The sequence below is a fragment of the Budorcas taxicolor genome, chromosome 22 (genome assembly GCF_023091745.1).
Source record: "Budorcas taxicolor isolate Tak-1 chromosome 22, Takin1.1, whole genome shotgun sequence".
NCBI lineage: Eukaryota > Metazoa > Chordata > Mammalia > Artiodactyla > Bovidae > Budorcas > Budorcas taxicolor.
In genome coordinates this window covers 49,652,202-49,665,340 of record NC_068931.1, presented here as the reverse complement: position 1 = coordinate 49,665,340, position 13,139 = coordinate 49,652,202, and the positions used below count along the sequence as shown (strand labels likewise).

The window sequence follows — 13,139 nt, the reverse complement described above, 5'->3', positions numbered from 1 at the left end:
AAAATGCACCTTGGCATTTTTATTTTCAAGGAAAATAAATCTTCTGCCATATGAAGATCTACAAGTTGCAGTGGGGAAACCAGATGGCAATCTTGAACCAGACGCTTCAGTTAGTACATACTTTATATGGGCTGCTTTACAATTGATTGTGTGATATTCTCAAACTGAGAATTTATGATTAACATAATTGCATCCCATCCTTTGGATCTCCCTAATTTTTCCTTTTGGGCTTCCCTGGTGGTCAGTGGTAAAGAACTTTCTGCCAGCGCAGGTGATGAGGGTTTAATCACTGGGTCACAAAGATCTGCTGGAGAAGGGGATGGCAACCCACTCCAGTATTCTAGCCTGGGAAATCCCATGAACAGAGGAGTCTGGTGGGCTACATTCCATGGTGTTGCAAAGAGTCAAATATGATTTAGTGACTAAACAACAACAACAGCGAATTGTCCCTTTACAAATAATTTTCATATAATCACATAACCTAACCTAATGAATCTTGATGAATAAATGTCTCATCTATACCTAAATAATATATAGTATTGTCCTAGAACTACAAACTTGTTTCACTTTGTTTTTATATTGGAATATCCTTGATTACCTCATTTCACTTCCCTGGTGGCTCAGACGGTAAAGAGTCTGCCTACAATGAGGGAGACCAGGGTTCAGTCCCTGAGTTAGGAAGATCTCCTGGAGAAGGAAATGGCAACCCATTCTAGTATAATTGCCTGGAAAATCCCATGGACGGAGGAGCCTGGTAGGCTACAGTCTATGGGGTCGCAATGAGTCTGACCCGACTGAGCAACTTCACTTATCCTTGATTAAGTATGTTATGTTAATTTCAGATGTACAGCGAAATGATTCAGTTATACTTCTACATATGTATTTTTTTTTCAAAAGTCTTTCCCATTTAGGTTGTTACATTATACTGAGAAAAGTTCCTTGTGCTATACAGTAGGTCCTTGCTGGTTACACATTTTAAACAGAGCAGTGTGTACATGTCAGTCCCAAACTCCCTAACTATCCCTCCCCACCTACACTTCCCCCTTGGTAACTATAAGTTCGTTCTCTAAGTCTGTGACTCTATTTCTGTACAAACCTGTTTTTAATTGACAGATATTTAAAATACATAACTTTATTTCTGTATACAAAAAAGAAGAATTTTGACACGGTCCCTAAGCCTCTGATTCGTTTTCAGATCTTCGCAAACATTTTCCACGTTCCCTTTCTCCTCCGCCTTCCCCCACCTCTACAAATCTCGTTTCTTTTGGCTGGGACTCTCGCGAGATGTCGAGGTCTCATGAATTCTCCCATGAGCCACCGCTCTTCCTTTTCCGGTAAGCGGCCTGAGGTGAGTGTGTCTTCGGCGTCTTTCCCTAGTGATGAATCCTCCGGTAATCCCTGCCATCCTGGCATTCTCGGCGCCAATTTCGAGACCCTCAGAAGAAGGATTCTCGCGCCTACTGATTCCTCCCTGGTGGAGCAGTCCTGTGCTGGGGGACGCGTCGGAGCCCCCGGCTCGGCACCCCTCTGCTGTCGGGCCTCTACAGGCCGCAGTGGGCGAGAATGGGGGTGACGAGGTTAGACGCCGGCTGTGGTCGGTGCCGACTCCTGAGGGCCAGTGTCTCGCGGTGAGTGGTGGCCGCGAACGCAGCGCATTTGGGGCCGAATGGAGAGAAAGTTTTGAGGGGGAATAAGGTCAAGTCGGGTCGAGGTTTACTCAGTGGCTGAACGTGAGTTGAGCTGCGCTTAACGCGGATGATACCCTGAAAGTGTGTGGGAAGCTTGGCTTCCTTGCGAATCTGTGTGAGTAAAGGAGGTTACTGTAGAGGGAGCTTGTAGAGGGGTGTCGTTAGGTCGCGTTAACTTTGACCTGAAGGATCTGATGCTGAGCAGGGCGCTGGGCTCCTCCGCACGGATACTTGGATCCAGATTTGGATGGAAACGGGCTGTGTTTTCTTTCAGAGGGTTAGGGGAAGGGCGTCTTTGTCACTAGCCTTAGTGTCAACGCTGCTGTAGGCATCTAGTGGTGGTAGCTGAGATGAAACTGGATTGAGAGGAGGATGGCTGCAATGATGGCATTTCTTAGGACACCTTTGGATTAATCATGAAAACAACTACTCTCTGAGCAGCTGTGGACAGAGTTTATAGTACATATTTAACTGAGTTGTAAATACATATTGACAGTTATTCTTGCTCCCAGGTGACTCCTAAAAATGGTGCGCTATTCACTTGACCCAGAAAACCCCACAAAATGTAAGTGAGCAAGCAGCATTTCTTATTTTGGAGTATGAGGCACCCAGATACCAAGATTAACCCAAAAAAATTTTTTCCGGTATTTTTTAGCATGCAAATCAAGAGGTTCAAATCTTCGTGTACACTTTAAGGTATGTGAATTATAGTTATGCTCTGAAAGAGTTGTTCCTTGAGTATTTTTTTAACCATTCTGAAAAGGTAGCTGCGATGATGTGTTTCTTAGGACACCTTTGGATTCACCATGAAAATAAATCCATTTCTGAGCAGCCACCTTTTAATGAACACTTTGACTTAGGATTTGTGGAATTGGGTAAAATTACCAGAGAACTGCTTGAGAAACCAGTGCACAGATCAAGATATGGGGAACGTAGTTTACAAGATAATGGAGAATATATTAACAGTGAATAAACAGGTTTAGGATTCACATTTCTCCACCTTCAAAGCAAGCCTCCCTGGCTCATAACAGATTGTGTAAAATGTTTCAAGAAGGGAAAGGATTTGGCTCTTGGTAAAGGTTGACACTTTGGAAATCCTGGAATTTGTTTAAATCAGATTTTTTTAAAGGGTAGCTAATTCACAGCTTACATTATTTATGTTTAGAACACTCGTGAAACCGCCCAGGCCATAAAGGGTATGCATATCCGAAAAGCCACCAAGTACCTGAAGGACGTCACGTTAAAGAAGCAGTGTGTGCCGTTCCGCCGCTACAACGGTGGAGTTGGCAGGTGTGCGCAGGTAAGAGTTCCTAGTTGTCGTTTAAAAAGACAGTTTGTTAGGGAAGGGAGTAGATAAAGTAAAAATGGCCAATGTCTTCGTTTACTGAGGCTCCTTATGGTTGCTGTGATGACAGTCTTTGGGACACCTTTGGATTAACCATGAAAAAAAGCATGTTTTGAACAACCTTGATGTTGGTCGAAGTAGATTCATCATGTAATATTTATTTAAATAGAGGGAAATTACTAATAAACTCTCTGGTTTTGTTTTTTAGGCCAAACAGTGGGGCTGGACTCAGGGTCGATGGCCCAAAAAGAGTGCTGAATTTTTACTACACATGCTCAAAAATGCAGAGAGTAATGCTGAACTTAAGGTACCCACACTATAAGCATCTTTACACACGCAGCTTGGGTTGTTGACTCAGTAACAGTTGTTGTCTGGATCTATTTTCTTGGTTGACTGATTTTTACTTTGACTTGATGAAAGTAGCAAAATTTCCCATTAAAAGGGCTATTTTAAATCTCTACTTTCAGTTTCCAACAGGAAAAAAGTTTTTTTTAATAAAGCATTTCAGGAGCATGGTCTGCAGTAATTTCAAGCCTAAAACTCTAGAATTACCCACACACAGAGACATAATCCCAGTACATGCAAGAGAAACGCTTTTTCTCCCCTTGAGTATTTTACCAAGGGTTTGTAATCTTGTGCTGTAAGTGTTAGTGCTCAGTAGCGTCCAACTCTGACCCCATGGACTGTAGCTGGCTAGGATCATCTGTCCATGGAATTCTCCATGCAAGAATACTGGAGTGGGATTGAACCAGGTTTCTTGCATTGCAGGCAGATTCTTTACCATCTGAGCCACCAGGGAAGCCTTTTTTATACTGAGGTTTGTGAACCCCTTCACAGCATATACTTAAATACAAATAAATACAGTTACAAAGGAACCATATGATTGATATGTGGTTTGTTGCCTACATTCATAATGGAGAGATGTTAAATTTCAGAGGTCAAATCAGCAGTGTGTAACTGAACAAATCCTGTACCAACTAAACAGATTTATCCATTTGAGCAGTTACCCTTTACCTTTTTGCATTTGAAAAACTGGGTTAGAACTGGAATTAATACAGGTCTGTTTAGCTGTAGCCCTTGTAGCTGCTAATCCTTGCCGTCATCAAGCTTAGACATAGATTCTTTGAGATTCCTGTAACTCCACTCCCTAATGAATACCATTTATGAAATAGGTGCAGTTACCAGCACTGAGTTTTGGTAATTACTTAGATTTAAGGGAGGGAACTTAGAATGAAATTAAAAAAATATATATATGCTATTTAAAGTCATAAGGACTTGAATGATACAGTTTATGGTGTTAAAGGTATTACCTGATATAAAAATTTTTTTAAATGTTACATGATTTTGCTCCCTTTTCCCAGGGCTTAGATGTAGATTCTCTGGTCATTGAGCACATCCAAGTGAACAAAGCCCCCAAGATGCGACGCAGGACTTACAGAGCTCACGGTCGGATCAACCCCTACATGAGCTCTCCCTGCCACATTGAGATGATCCTTACTGAAAAAGAACAGATTGTTCCTAAACCAGAAGAGGAGGTTGCACAGAAGAAAAAGGTAAATTACTTAGTCTCTGCTGTTTCACTTGGCGTATTAGATTGTGGTTGCTGTGATGACTAACTTAGGACACCTTTGGAATAACCATGAAAGGAAGCTATTCTGAGCAACCACCAACCTCTTATAATCATTTTATTTTGGCTTTCATAAGTCTCAGTTTTTTTTTTTTAAATCTTGGAAGATTATTTTTTATTTTAATTGGAGGTTAATTACACTGTTGTGGTCGTTTTTGCCATACATTCACATGAATCAACCATGGGTGTACATGTGTTCCCCATCCTGAACCCTCTCCCCGCCCTCCCCATCCCATCCCTCAGGGTCATCCCAGAGCACCAGCCCCGAGCACCCTGTCTCATGCATTGAACGTGCACTGGCGATCTGTTTCACGTGTTTCAATGCTATTCTCTGAAATCATTCCACCCTCGCCTTCTAGAGTCCAAAAGTCTGTTCTTTACATCTGTGTGTCTTGTCTCGATTATAGGGTCATCGTTACCATCTTTCTAAATTCCATATATATGCATTAATATGCTGTATTGGTGTTTTTCTTTCTGACTTCACTCTGTATAATAGTCTCCAGTTTCATCCACCTCATTAGAACTGATTCAAATGCATTTTTTATTAGCTGAGTAATATTCCATTGTGTATATGTACCACAGCTTTCTTATCCTCATTAGTTTATTAACATCGAGCGGGCATTTCGTATCATTCAGTGTGTTAAAACTGTGTGATTATATGCTGATGTCCACACCTAGATGGCCATGACCACTTCAGATGTAATTTATCTGGAACGGGGCACCTCCTCCCTGCAGTCCCTTTCTCCAAGAAACTTATTTTCAGTAAATGATTACATTTAGTTCTTCAGCCTGGAACCTGGGAGTGACTCAAATCCTAATGGATCTGTCTTCTGTCGATATTATCCTCCATCCTTTTTTGCCACTTGGTTATTTCCAGCTGGGCTCCCAGCCTGTAGTCTTCCTTCTCTTACTGCTCTAATTGCCTCCTGGCTGCCTTTCTCTCTGTGCCACTTCTTTATGCCAAAGGACTCATTCCCTTTATGATGAAATTTCGATTACCTTCATTAAGATATAACTTCCTCTTTTAGATGTGTGGTTCTCCTGGAATCATTCTTCTAATAGTGCTTTTATTTTTTCTTTCTCCAGATATCCCAGAAGAAACTGAAGAAACAAAAACTTATGGCCCGGGAATAAATGCCGCAAAAAATAAATGCAAATAAAAGTAAAATTGTTGGTTGTCTAAATTAGTAAATGTATTTCAAGCGTTAGCACAAAATGGATCAAATGAGTTTTCATTAACAGGTTGTTTTGCATCTTTTGGTACTTGTATAAAATGGAATTGAGAACATGGGAAAATTTCTGACTCTCTTTTCCACCTACTTTATTGAACTTAAAGCACCCTAAGTCTGCTACTCGGAGAAGGCAATGGCACCCCACTCCAGTAGTCTTGCCTGGAAAATCCCATGGGCGGAGGAGCCTGGAAGGCTGCAGTCCATGGGGTCGCGGAGAGTGACTTCGCTTTCATGCATTGGAGAAGGAAGTGGCAACCCACTCCAGTGTTCTTGCCTGGAGAATCCCAGGAATGGGGGGCCTGGTGGGCTGCCAGCTATGGGGTTGTATAGGGTCGGACACTACTGAAGTGAGTTAGTAGCAGCAGCAAGTCTGCTACTAAAGTAGCATTTACTGTATTGAGTTATGCATCCATAAACTGGGATTGTAGAGGCTTTTCTATATCACAAAGAGGAACCTTAGCAGTGGTTGACTTGTCACCTCCTAACCCAATCCAGCCCTGAGTTTATGTTGATTTGCCTGTTCTGGACTTTTCATCTAAATTACAATGCTTTGACTTAGCATGTTTTTTTTTTTCAGGGTTTTTGTTGTGGCATGAGGTGTTAGTTTCATTTGTGTCCTCTTTACAACCTCCGGGACTAGCCTGTCAGGCTCATCTGTCCATTGGATTATCCCAGCAAGAATACTGGAATGGGTTTCCTCCAGGGGAATCTTCATGACTCAGGGATTGGATTTAGTGAACATTGGAGGACCTGCAGGACTCCTAAAGCAGTAGCATTTACTGCTACTGCTATGTGTGTGTTAGTTGCTCAGTCGTGTCCAACTCTGGGACCCCACGGACTGTAGCCTGCCAGGCTGCTTTGTCCATGGAATGATCCAGGCAAGAATACTGGAGTGGATTGCCATTCTCTTCTCCAGAGGAACTTTCCAACCCAGGGGTTGAACCCTGGTCTGCATTGCACGCAGGCTCTTCACTGAGCTACCGCAATGTAGGATCAGTGAAAGTTGCTCGGTCGTGTCCGACTCTGCGACCCCACAGGCTACAGTCCATAGGGTTCTCCAGGCCAGAATACTGCAGTGGGTAGCCATTCCCTTCTCCAGGTGATTTTCACGATCGAGGGATCAAACCCAGGTCTCCCGCACTGCAGGCACATTCTTTACCAGCTGAGCCATCAGGGTAGCCAGGATCAATCAAAGACTAGCTGTCCCAATGGGAGTGAAGTGGTACAGCCATTTTCTGTAAAGAGAAATCCCTCTCAAAATCGACTTGAATGTTAATTTCCCCTGCTCTGGAATTTAAGACCCTTGTAGTGGGTCTTAAAATGGGGAAGGAAGTGTCAACCCACTCTGGAATTTTTGGCCGGGAAGTCCCACGGACAGAATCCTGGCCGGCTACAGTCCACTGGGTCGCAAAAAGTCGGAGACTTAGCGACTGAACAGGGTGAGGAGCTCAGCCACAGCTGCATTCGAAAACAGCCTAGCCGTCGCTGAGAAGCAAGCTTTCACACAGGTGGTGAGCCGCTCGCAAACGCGCCATCCTCCGGGCGCAGCGTCCTGGGTCTCGCTCAGCGCCGGGGCACCTAGGAAAGCGAGCGCTTCCGCTTCGCCCGCAGGCTCGAGTGACGGCTGCGGCCGCGCCGGAAGTCGTCCACGCCCCCTGCGGGCGTCCCCGTTACGTCCGGCGCGTCGTCAGGCTGACGCAGACGCGCCTTTGTCGGCCCCTCCTGCGGTGCCATTGGCTCGGCTGTGGTGACTCCCCGCGACCCTCTTTCCGGAAGCGTGGATAGTGTCCCTGGGACTTGGTCGTCGCGGGTGAGCCGGACCCGGTAGTGGTCTGGGGGGATCGGGGCGGCGTGGGCGGCGGCCTCGGTGCGCAGCGCGGCTCTCCTGCCCTCACGGTACACCAGCCCCCAGCCCCGCGCCCCCGCCTCCCGTCCACCTCGCCCTTTGCCTGCCCTGCGCCCGCATCCACCCGCTCCTGCCTCTTCTTACCTCCGGATCCGCTCTCTGGCCTGAACTGTCGGTATCACTTTTTATTATCGTCACCCCCGTTCTCTCTTCCTTTCTCCTGTCTCAGTCCTTACCTTTGACTCGGCCTGACCCGCTCTCTTGTCTCCAGACTGATTTCTGGAGGACTGATTCCTTCCAGGAGCTGACGTTTTCCCTCCACAGCTGCTCCCTGTTCTCATAGAGCTTCAGCTTTTTCCTGTTCCATTGTATTGGATTAAGTCGAATGAAAGAAATTCCTGTCCTCCAGCAGTTTCGATCCATTTATCTCACTGTGTTGTAATATTCGAGAATTGGCTGAGACAGTAAATAAAATTATTTTTTATCAATTTATCATAGCCACCTCTAGACCTTTCTAAGCCAGTTTCTAGGCCTTTCTAAGCCATAATTATTACAGAAGTAACTAGTAGTAATTTTTCTTGAGAATTTATTTAAAACAATTTCAAGTAGGTTAGAAACGTGAATCTTTATGATGGAACGGTTGCAAGTCATCGTATTATCCTAGTTCTCGGTAGCATTGCTAGTTGTTTTGAAGGGTTTCATTGCTTTTTAAAGTTTGTTAGAAAGGGGAATAACATGGAGATTGTGTGTTTTGGGAAGGAAAAATGGAAGAGCGTTTAGCTAGGAAACCAGAATTAGGAGTTCTGGTTTTAGCCAGCTCTAGTTACCTAAAGTGTGGGCTTTGGACAGGTTACAACTTTTGAATCTGTTTTGGGTTTTTTTTTTTTGTCTTTTTTTTTTCCTTATAGTAACAACACTTAAATAGTACTTATCATATTCGGACGCTGTTCTGAGCTTTGTATTCCTATTATCTAGTCCACACTACATCCCTTTCATATAGGTACTAATATATATCTTCTTTTTACACATGGAAGAATTAAGGCACTGTCTGGTCAAATAACGTGCTCAGGAACACTGTCTAGAAAATAGTGAAAGCAGATCTCAAATCCAGGCAGCTGCCCTGGTTCCTGCTTGATTATTATGCTTAGGTACTTGTAAGACCTAAACCAATCTGAAGCGCTTCAGATGAGATTCTAAAAGTCTAGTAGCCCAAAATAATGATTCCTTGTAAGATGCTGAAAAAGACTCATGCTTCTTTGGTTTATTTTGACCAGAGGATATGTTCTTTAAATTTTTGGAACAAAATGTTTTTGGCAAGTTCCTAAATTATTTTAATTTAGCTAGCACGTGTGAGGACACAACGGAAGTCAAGTTAGCACACACATGAGCTGCTGCTGCTGCTCAGTCGCTTTAGTTGCGTCCGACTCTGTGCAACCCCATAGATGGCAGCCCACTAGGCTCTCCCATCCATGGGATTCTCCAGGCAAGAACACTGGAGTGGGTTGCCATTTCCTTCTCCAATGCATGAAAGTGAAGTCTCTCAGTCGTGTCCGACTCTTTGTGACCCTGTGGACCATAGCCTGCCAGGCTCCACTGTCCATGGGACTCTCCAGGCAGAAATACTGAAGTGTGGGTTGCTATGCCCTCCTCCAGGGGATCTGCCTGCTCAAGAGATCCGACCTGCATCTCTTCCGTCTCTTCTGTCTCCCGCCTTTGCAGGCGGGTTCTTTCCACCACTCGTGCCACCTGAGACTAGAGGACTGTTTTAAAGAATCCAGTTTTGAATCCTTAGTGGTCATTCCCTGATGTACATTTACGTTTTTATTTCAGATTGGATTATCTGTATCATTCCTCGCTTGTATTGTGAATCATTTTAAATTGCCTAGTTTAACAATGCTTACTCATTCACCAGTAATTACTCCGAATTCCTTAATGTTTGGGTGACTCCTTTTCTTTATATGTAAATGGAAATGCTAGAGTACCCAACCTCACTAGGTGTTTTGAAGATTAAATGAGCTGATGTGTATAAAGGGCTTAATTGCCTCATTCTCAGTGCCAAGAAGTGTTGGATGATGACCCCATAGACTGTAGCCCTCCAGGCTCCTCTGTCCATGGGATTTCCCAGGCAAGGATACTAGAGTGAATTGCCATCTCCTTCTCCACGGGATCTTCCCCACCCAGGGACTGAATCCATGTCTCTTGCATTGACAGGCGGATTCCTGATCATTGAGCCACCTGGGAAGCCCTGTCTTTCCTTCATCACCAAATTTACGGTTGTGAAACAGTGATTGGAGAGTTTTGGCGGCAGGCTTATCCTCACTCTTATTTTCAAGTCTGCCACCTCTTACTCCTTCCCCTTGTAGACAGCAGCACTTTTATGAATAGACTCTTGCTTTACGATAGTACCTGTAGTGTGATTTAAGTTTTCCTTCAGTGTAGAAATAGTCTTTTTATATATTTTAATCTAGGTGAATTCCTTCAGTCATTAATCTCTGATGATCTAATTTGTTTTTTCTGCTGTTTGTCAGTAGTTCAGGAACTCACATCTGGGACAATGGTGTGCATTCCCTGCATCGTCATTCCAGTTCTGCTCTGGGTCTACAAAAAGTTCCTGGAGCCGTATATATACCCTCTGATCTCCCCCTTTGTTAGCCGTATGTGGCCTCGGAAAGCTATACGAGAAACCAATGATAAAAACAAAGGCAAAGTAGACTATAAGGTAAGAACATTAAACTGCCTTGAATGGGTGGGGGCGGTACACTCAGGGTAAAATAGTGACTTTTGGAAAGTCAAGTTCTTTGAACCAGAAGCTTCACTAATATGTTTAAATTTCCAGAGAAGGAGAAATACGTATGATATCCCTTATATGTGGAATCTAAAAATGTAAATGATACAAATGAACTTACTTACAAAACAGAGACAGACTTACAAAACGAACTTATGTTTGCCAGAGAGAAGAGTTAGAGAGTTTGGGATGGACATATACACTGCTATTTTTTAAATGGATTACCAACAAGGACCTACTGTGTAGCACATGGAACTCTGCTCAGTGTTATGTGGCAGCCTGGATTCGAGGGGATTTGGAGGGAGAATGGATGCATGTATATGTATGGCTGAGTCCCTTCACTGTTCATCTGAAACTATCACAACATTGTTAATCAGCTATACTCCAATATAAAATTAAAAGTTCAAAAGAAAAAAAATACTAAATTCTAAATTTCTCTCTTTTTTAAAATAGGGGTTTGGAATTTTCTTATAAGAGATGTAATGAGTAGATTCATAGAGGTTTTCTTCTTGTAATGCAGTTATTTTTTTAAATGAATATTTAGACAGCTTGTTTTCCTTAGTGTTGGTGATTGTTAAATTCAATCACCTGCACAAATTTAGCCATCCTGCACATTTCCAGTAGGTTTTTCATTCTGAAGTTTGTGTTTTTAAAGAGAACATCTCTTATAATGTCTTTTTGTGGTAATGATATCTAAAATGTTTTCTCATTTTAGGGTGCAGACATAAATGGATTACCAACAAGAGGACCAACAGAAATGTGTGATAAAAAGAAAGACTAAACTGATTGTCCCAAAGGATCTCATTGTTTTAAAAATGGACCTGATACTATGAAGCACCTTCTTTTTAATTGTCTCTGATCTTTTTCCAAGACCAGAATTTGGGTTAGATATTAATAGTTTAGACATTTACCTGACGCTAATCAGGGAATACCTGGTATTTGTATTTAAAATGTAGCTAGTTATATTTAACAACCTCATTTCTGAGTTCCTTTTTCATTAAAGTAGCTTTCATTTCTTTTATTGCAGTTTTAAAAATATGAGTAAATATATAAGGTTTGTGCCAGTGGACACTGTTACTAAGTCAGTACCTAGAAATTTGGGGGGGCTCTAGCTTTTTTTATTCAGGCTCTTCAAATTTGAGGAGTGTAATTTTACTGTGAAACACTGCAGTGAGACTGTGCAGTCAAATGAAAGGTAGTTTTTAAAGATGATAATGACTTGAAATAAAGATGTAATTACTGTCCAACTCAAAGGAGTAGCTTATCTGTGAGAATAGTAATTACTATTTATTGCTCTGAGGAAGATAGAAAAGACAGGGAAATAGGGGAAACCTCTCTGAAAAATGGAACATGTTTTACATAAATGTCTAATGTGTAATATAAAATTCTAATCCTTGTTTTGTTCCTTCTGTTCCTACAAATGTATTACATATTAAATAGCTTGTTGTTCTTTTTTCTTTTAAATATTTAAAAGCAAGATTTTTTAACCATATCAGAAAGCAGGATTGGAAGAGTGTGATGGCATCAGGATAGTTATGGGGCAGTGATACTTTCTTCTTTTAAAAAAAAAAAAAATTTAGGTTGTGTCAGTTATTTTGTTCCATAGTAATACACCCTAAAGTTAGTGGTTTTTAGCAGCAGTGATGTGACTGGTAAGTTACTTGCTGGTCTGGACCTGTCTGCATGGTCTTTCATCCCTGGGCTTCTTCCCTCTACTGTTGGGATACACAAATATTCAAAGATGACAAGACATACCTAATGTTCTCTCTGAAGCAACGAGAAGTTAGAAGGAACTCCCCACTTTGGGTCCCCAGTGAAGTCCTGGATCTTAATTGAGGCTCTGTTAAACTGTGTCTGGTTAAGTCATTGATCCACCTTGAACTTCCTTTGATAGAAATGAGTCTGTTTCAGCTTTTCTACCCCAGCACACCTGAGGGATTAGATAAATTCCTGTTAGCAGCTAAATCCAGTTGATTAATTTGGATTGCTTTTTAAGGTATTAAAAACTATATTGTGAAAGTAGCAGATGTTCATAGTAGAACAAGGCAAGGACAGGTTAAATGAAAAATGAATGTTCTTTCTCTACTCTCATTCCTTTATTCTGGCTCCAAAGATAGTAACCACTATTAGCTTTTCCTATTTGCCTGCAGTGCAGGAGACCCGGGTTCGATCCCTGGGTTGGGAAGATCCCCTGGAGAAGGAAATGGCAACCCACTCCAGTATCCTTGCCTGGAAAATCTCATGGACAGAGGAACCTGGTGGATTGCAGTCCATGGGGTCGCAAAGAGTCGGGCACGACTGAGCGACTAACATAACACACAGCCGTCTAGCAACTTTGTTAAAAGTTTTTATTAAACATACCATTTACTAAAAACCAAATAATATTGCAAGGTTTATAATATCCTTATTCTCATAGACCGCAAAGGATTTACTCATTTAGCTGTTGCTTTTATCTCATGATTTGTCTTCATATTTCTAAGTGATACATGTATACAGTTGTTGGAGCTATCAGCTGTAAGCATGGGAGAAGGCAGTGGCACCCCACTCCAGTACTCTTGCCTGGCAAATCCCATGGATGGAGGAGCCTGGTAGGCTGCAGTCCATAGGGTCGCTAGG

The 13,139-nt window shown here is 42.5% G+C and overlaps 2 protein-coding genes and 4 non-coding genes across 11 annotated transcripts; all 6 read left to right on the top strand.

The window, feature by feature from the left end:
- The first annotated feature begins 2,064 nt into the window (after positions 1–2,064).
- LOC128067604 (small nucleolar RNA SNORD58) lies at positions 2,065–2,130 on the top strand. Its single transcript, XR_008201414.1, has one exon. It is a non-coding gene; the product is annotated as a small nucleolar RNA SNORD58 (small nucleolar RNA).
- Positions 2,131–2,200: 70 nt separating this feature from the next.
- RPL17 (ribosomal protein L17) lies at positions 2,201–5,844 on the top strand. Its single transcript, XM_052660262.1, has 6 exons — positions 2,201–2,253; positions 2,344–2,384; positions 2,854–2,988; positions 3,242–3,340; positions 4,395–4,586; positions 5,747–5,844. Exons 1-6 carry the CDS (start codon positions 2,214–2,216, stop codon positions 5,792–5,794), a joined length of 555 nt encoding a protein of 184 aa, XP_052516222.1. The 5' UTR covers positions 2,201–2,213; the 3' UTR covers positions 5,795–5,844.
- Positions 2,456–2,521, top strand: LOC128067605 (small nucleolar RNA SNORD58). The gene has a single exon (XR_008201415.1). It is a non-coding gene; the product is annotated as a small nucleolar RNA SNORD58 (small nucleolar RNA).
- Positions 3,089–3,154, top strand: LOC128067606 (small nucleolar RNA SNORD58). The gene has a single exon (XR_008201416.1). It is a non-coding gene; the product is annotated as a small nucleolar RNA SNORD58 (small nucleolar RNA).
- LOC128067603 (small nucleolar RNA SNORD58) lies at positions 4,634–4,697 on the top strand. The gene has a single exon (XR_008201413.1). It is a non-coding gene; the product is annotated as a small nucleolar RNA SNORD58 (small nucleolar RNA).
- Positions 5,845–7,578: 1,734 nt separating the features above from the next.
- Positions 7,579–11,914, top strand: C22H18orf32 (chromosome 22 C18orf32 homolog). 6 transcript variants are annotated; one of them, XM_052660264.1, is made up of 3 exons: positions 7,579–7,702; positions 10,270–10,457; positions 11,239–11,914. In XM_052660264.1, exons 2-3 carry the CDS (start codon positions 10,293–10,295, stop codon positions 11,302–11,304), a joined length of 231 nt encoding a protein of 76 aa, XP_052516224.1. In that variant the 5' UTR covers positions 7,579–7,702; positions 10,270–10,292; the 3' UTR covers positions 11,305–11,914. The 6 variants fall into 6 exon arrangements, with proteins under 6 accessions (XP_052516224.1, XP_052516223.1, XP_052516228.1 ...); XM_052660263.1 differs by having other exon boundaries at positions 7,587–7,702; positions 10,267–10,457; XM_052660268.1 differs by having other exon boundaries at positions 7,622–7,716; positions 10,267–10,457.
- The last annotated feature ends 1,225 nt before the right edge of the window (positions 11,915–13,139 follow it).

Coding starts and splice junctions, on each gene's coding strand:
- RPL17 (XM_052660262.1), top strand. CDS start 2,214: ATGGTGCGCTATTCACTTGACCCAGAAAACCCCACAAAAT. Junction 2,385..2,853: donor ATCTTCGTGTACACTTTAAG/GTATGTGAATTA, acceptor ATTTATGTTTAG/AACACTCGTGAAACCGCCCA. Junction 4,587..5,746: donor AGGTTGCACAGAAGAAAAAG/GTAAATTACTTA, acceptor TTCTTTCTCCAG/ATATCCCAGAAGAAACTGAA.
- C22H18orf32 (XM_052660264.1), top strand. CDS start 10,293: ATGGTGTGCATTCCCTGCATCGTCATTCCAGTTCTGCTCTGGGTCTAC. Junction 10,458..11,238: donor AAGGCAAAGTAGACTATAAG/GTAAGAACATTA, acceptor TTCTCATTTTAG/GGTGCAGACATAAATGGATT.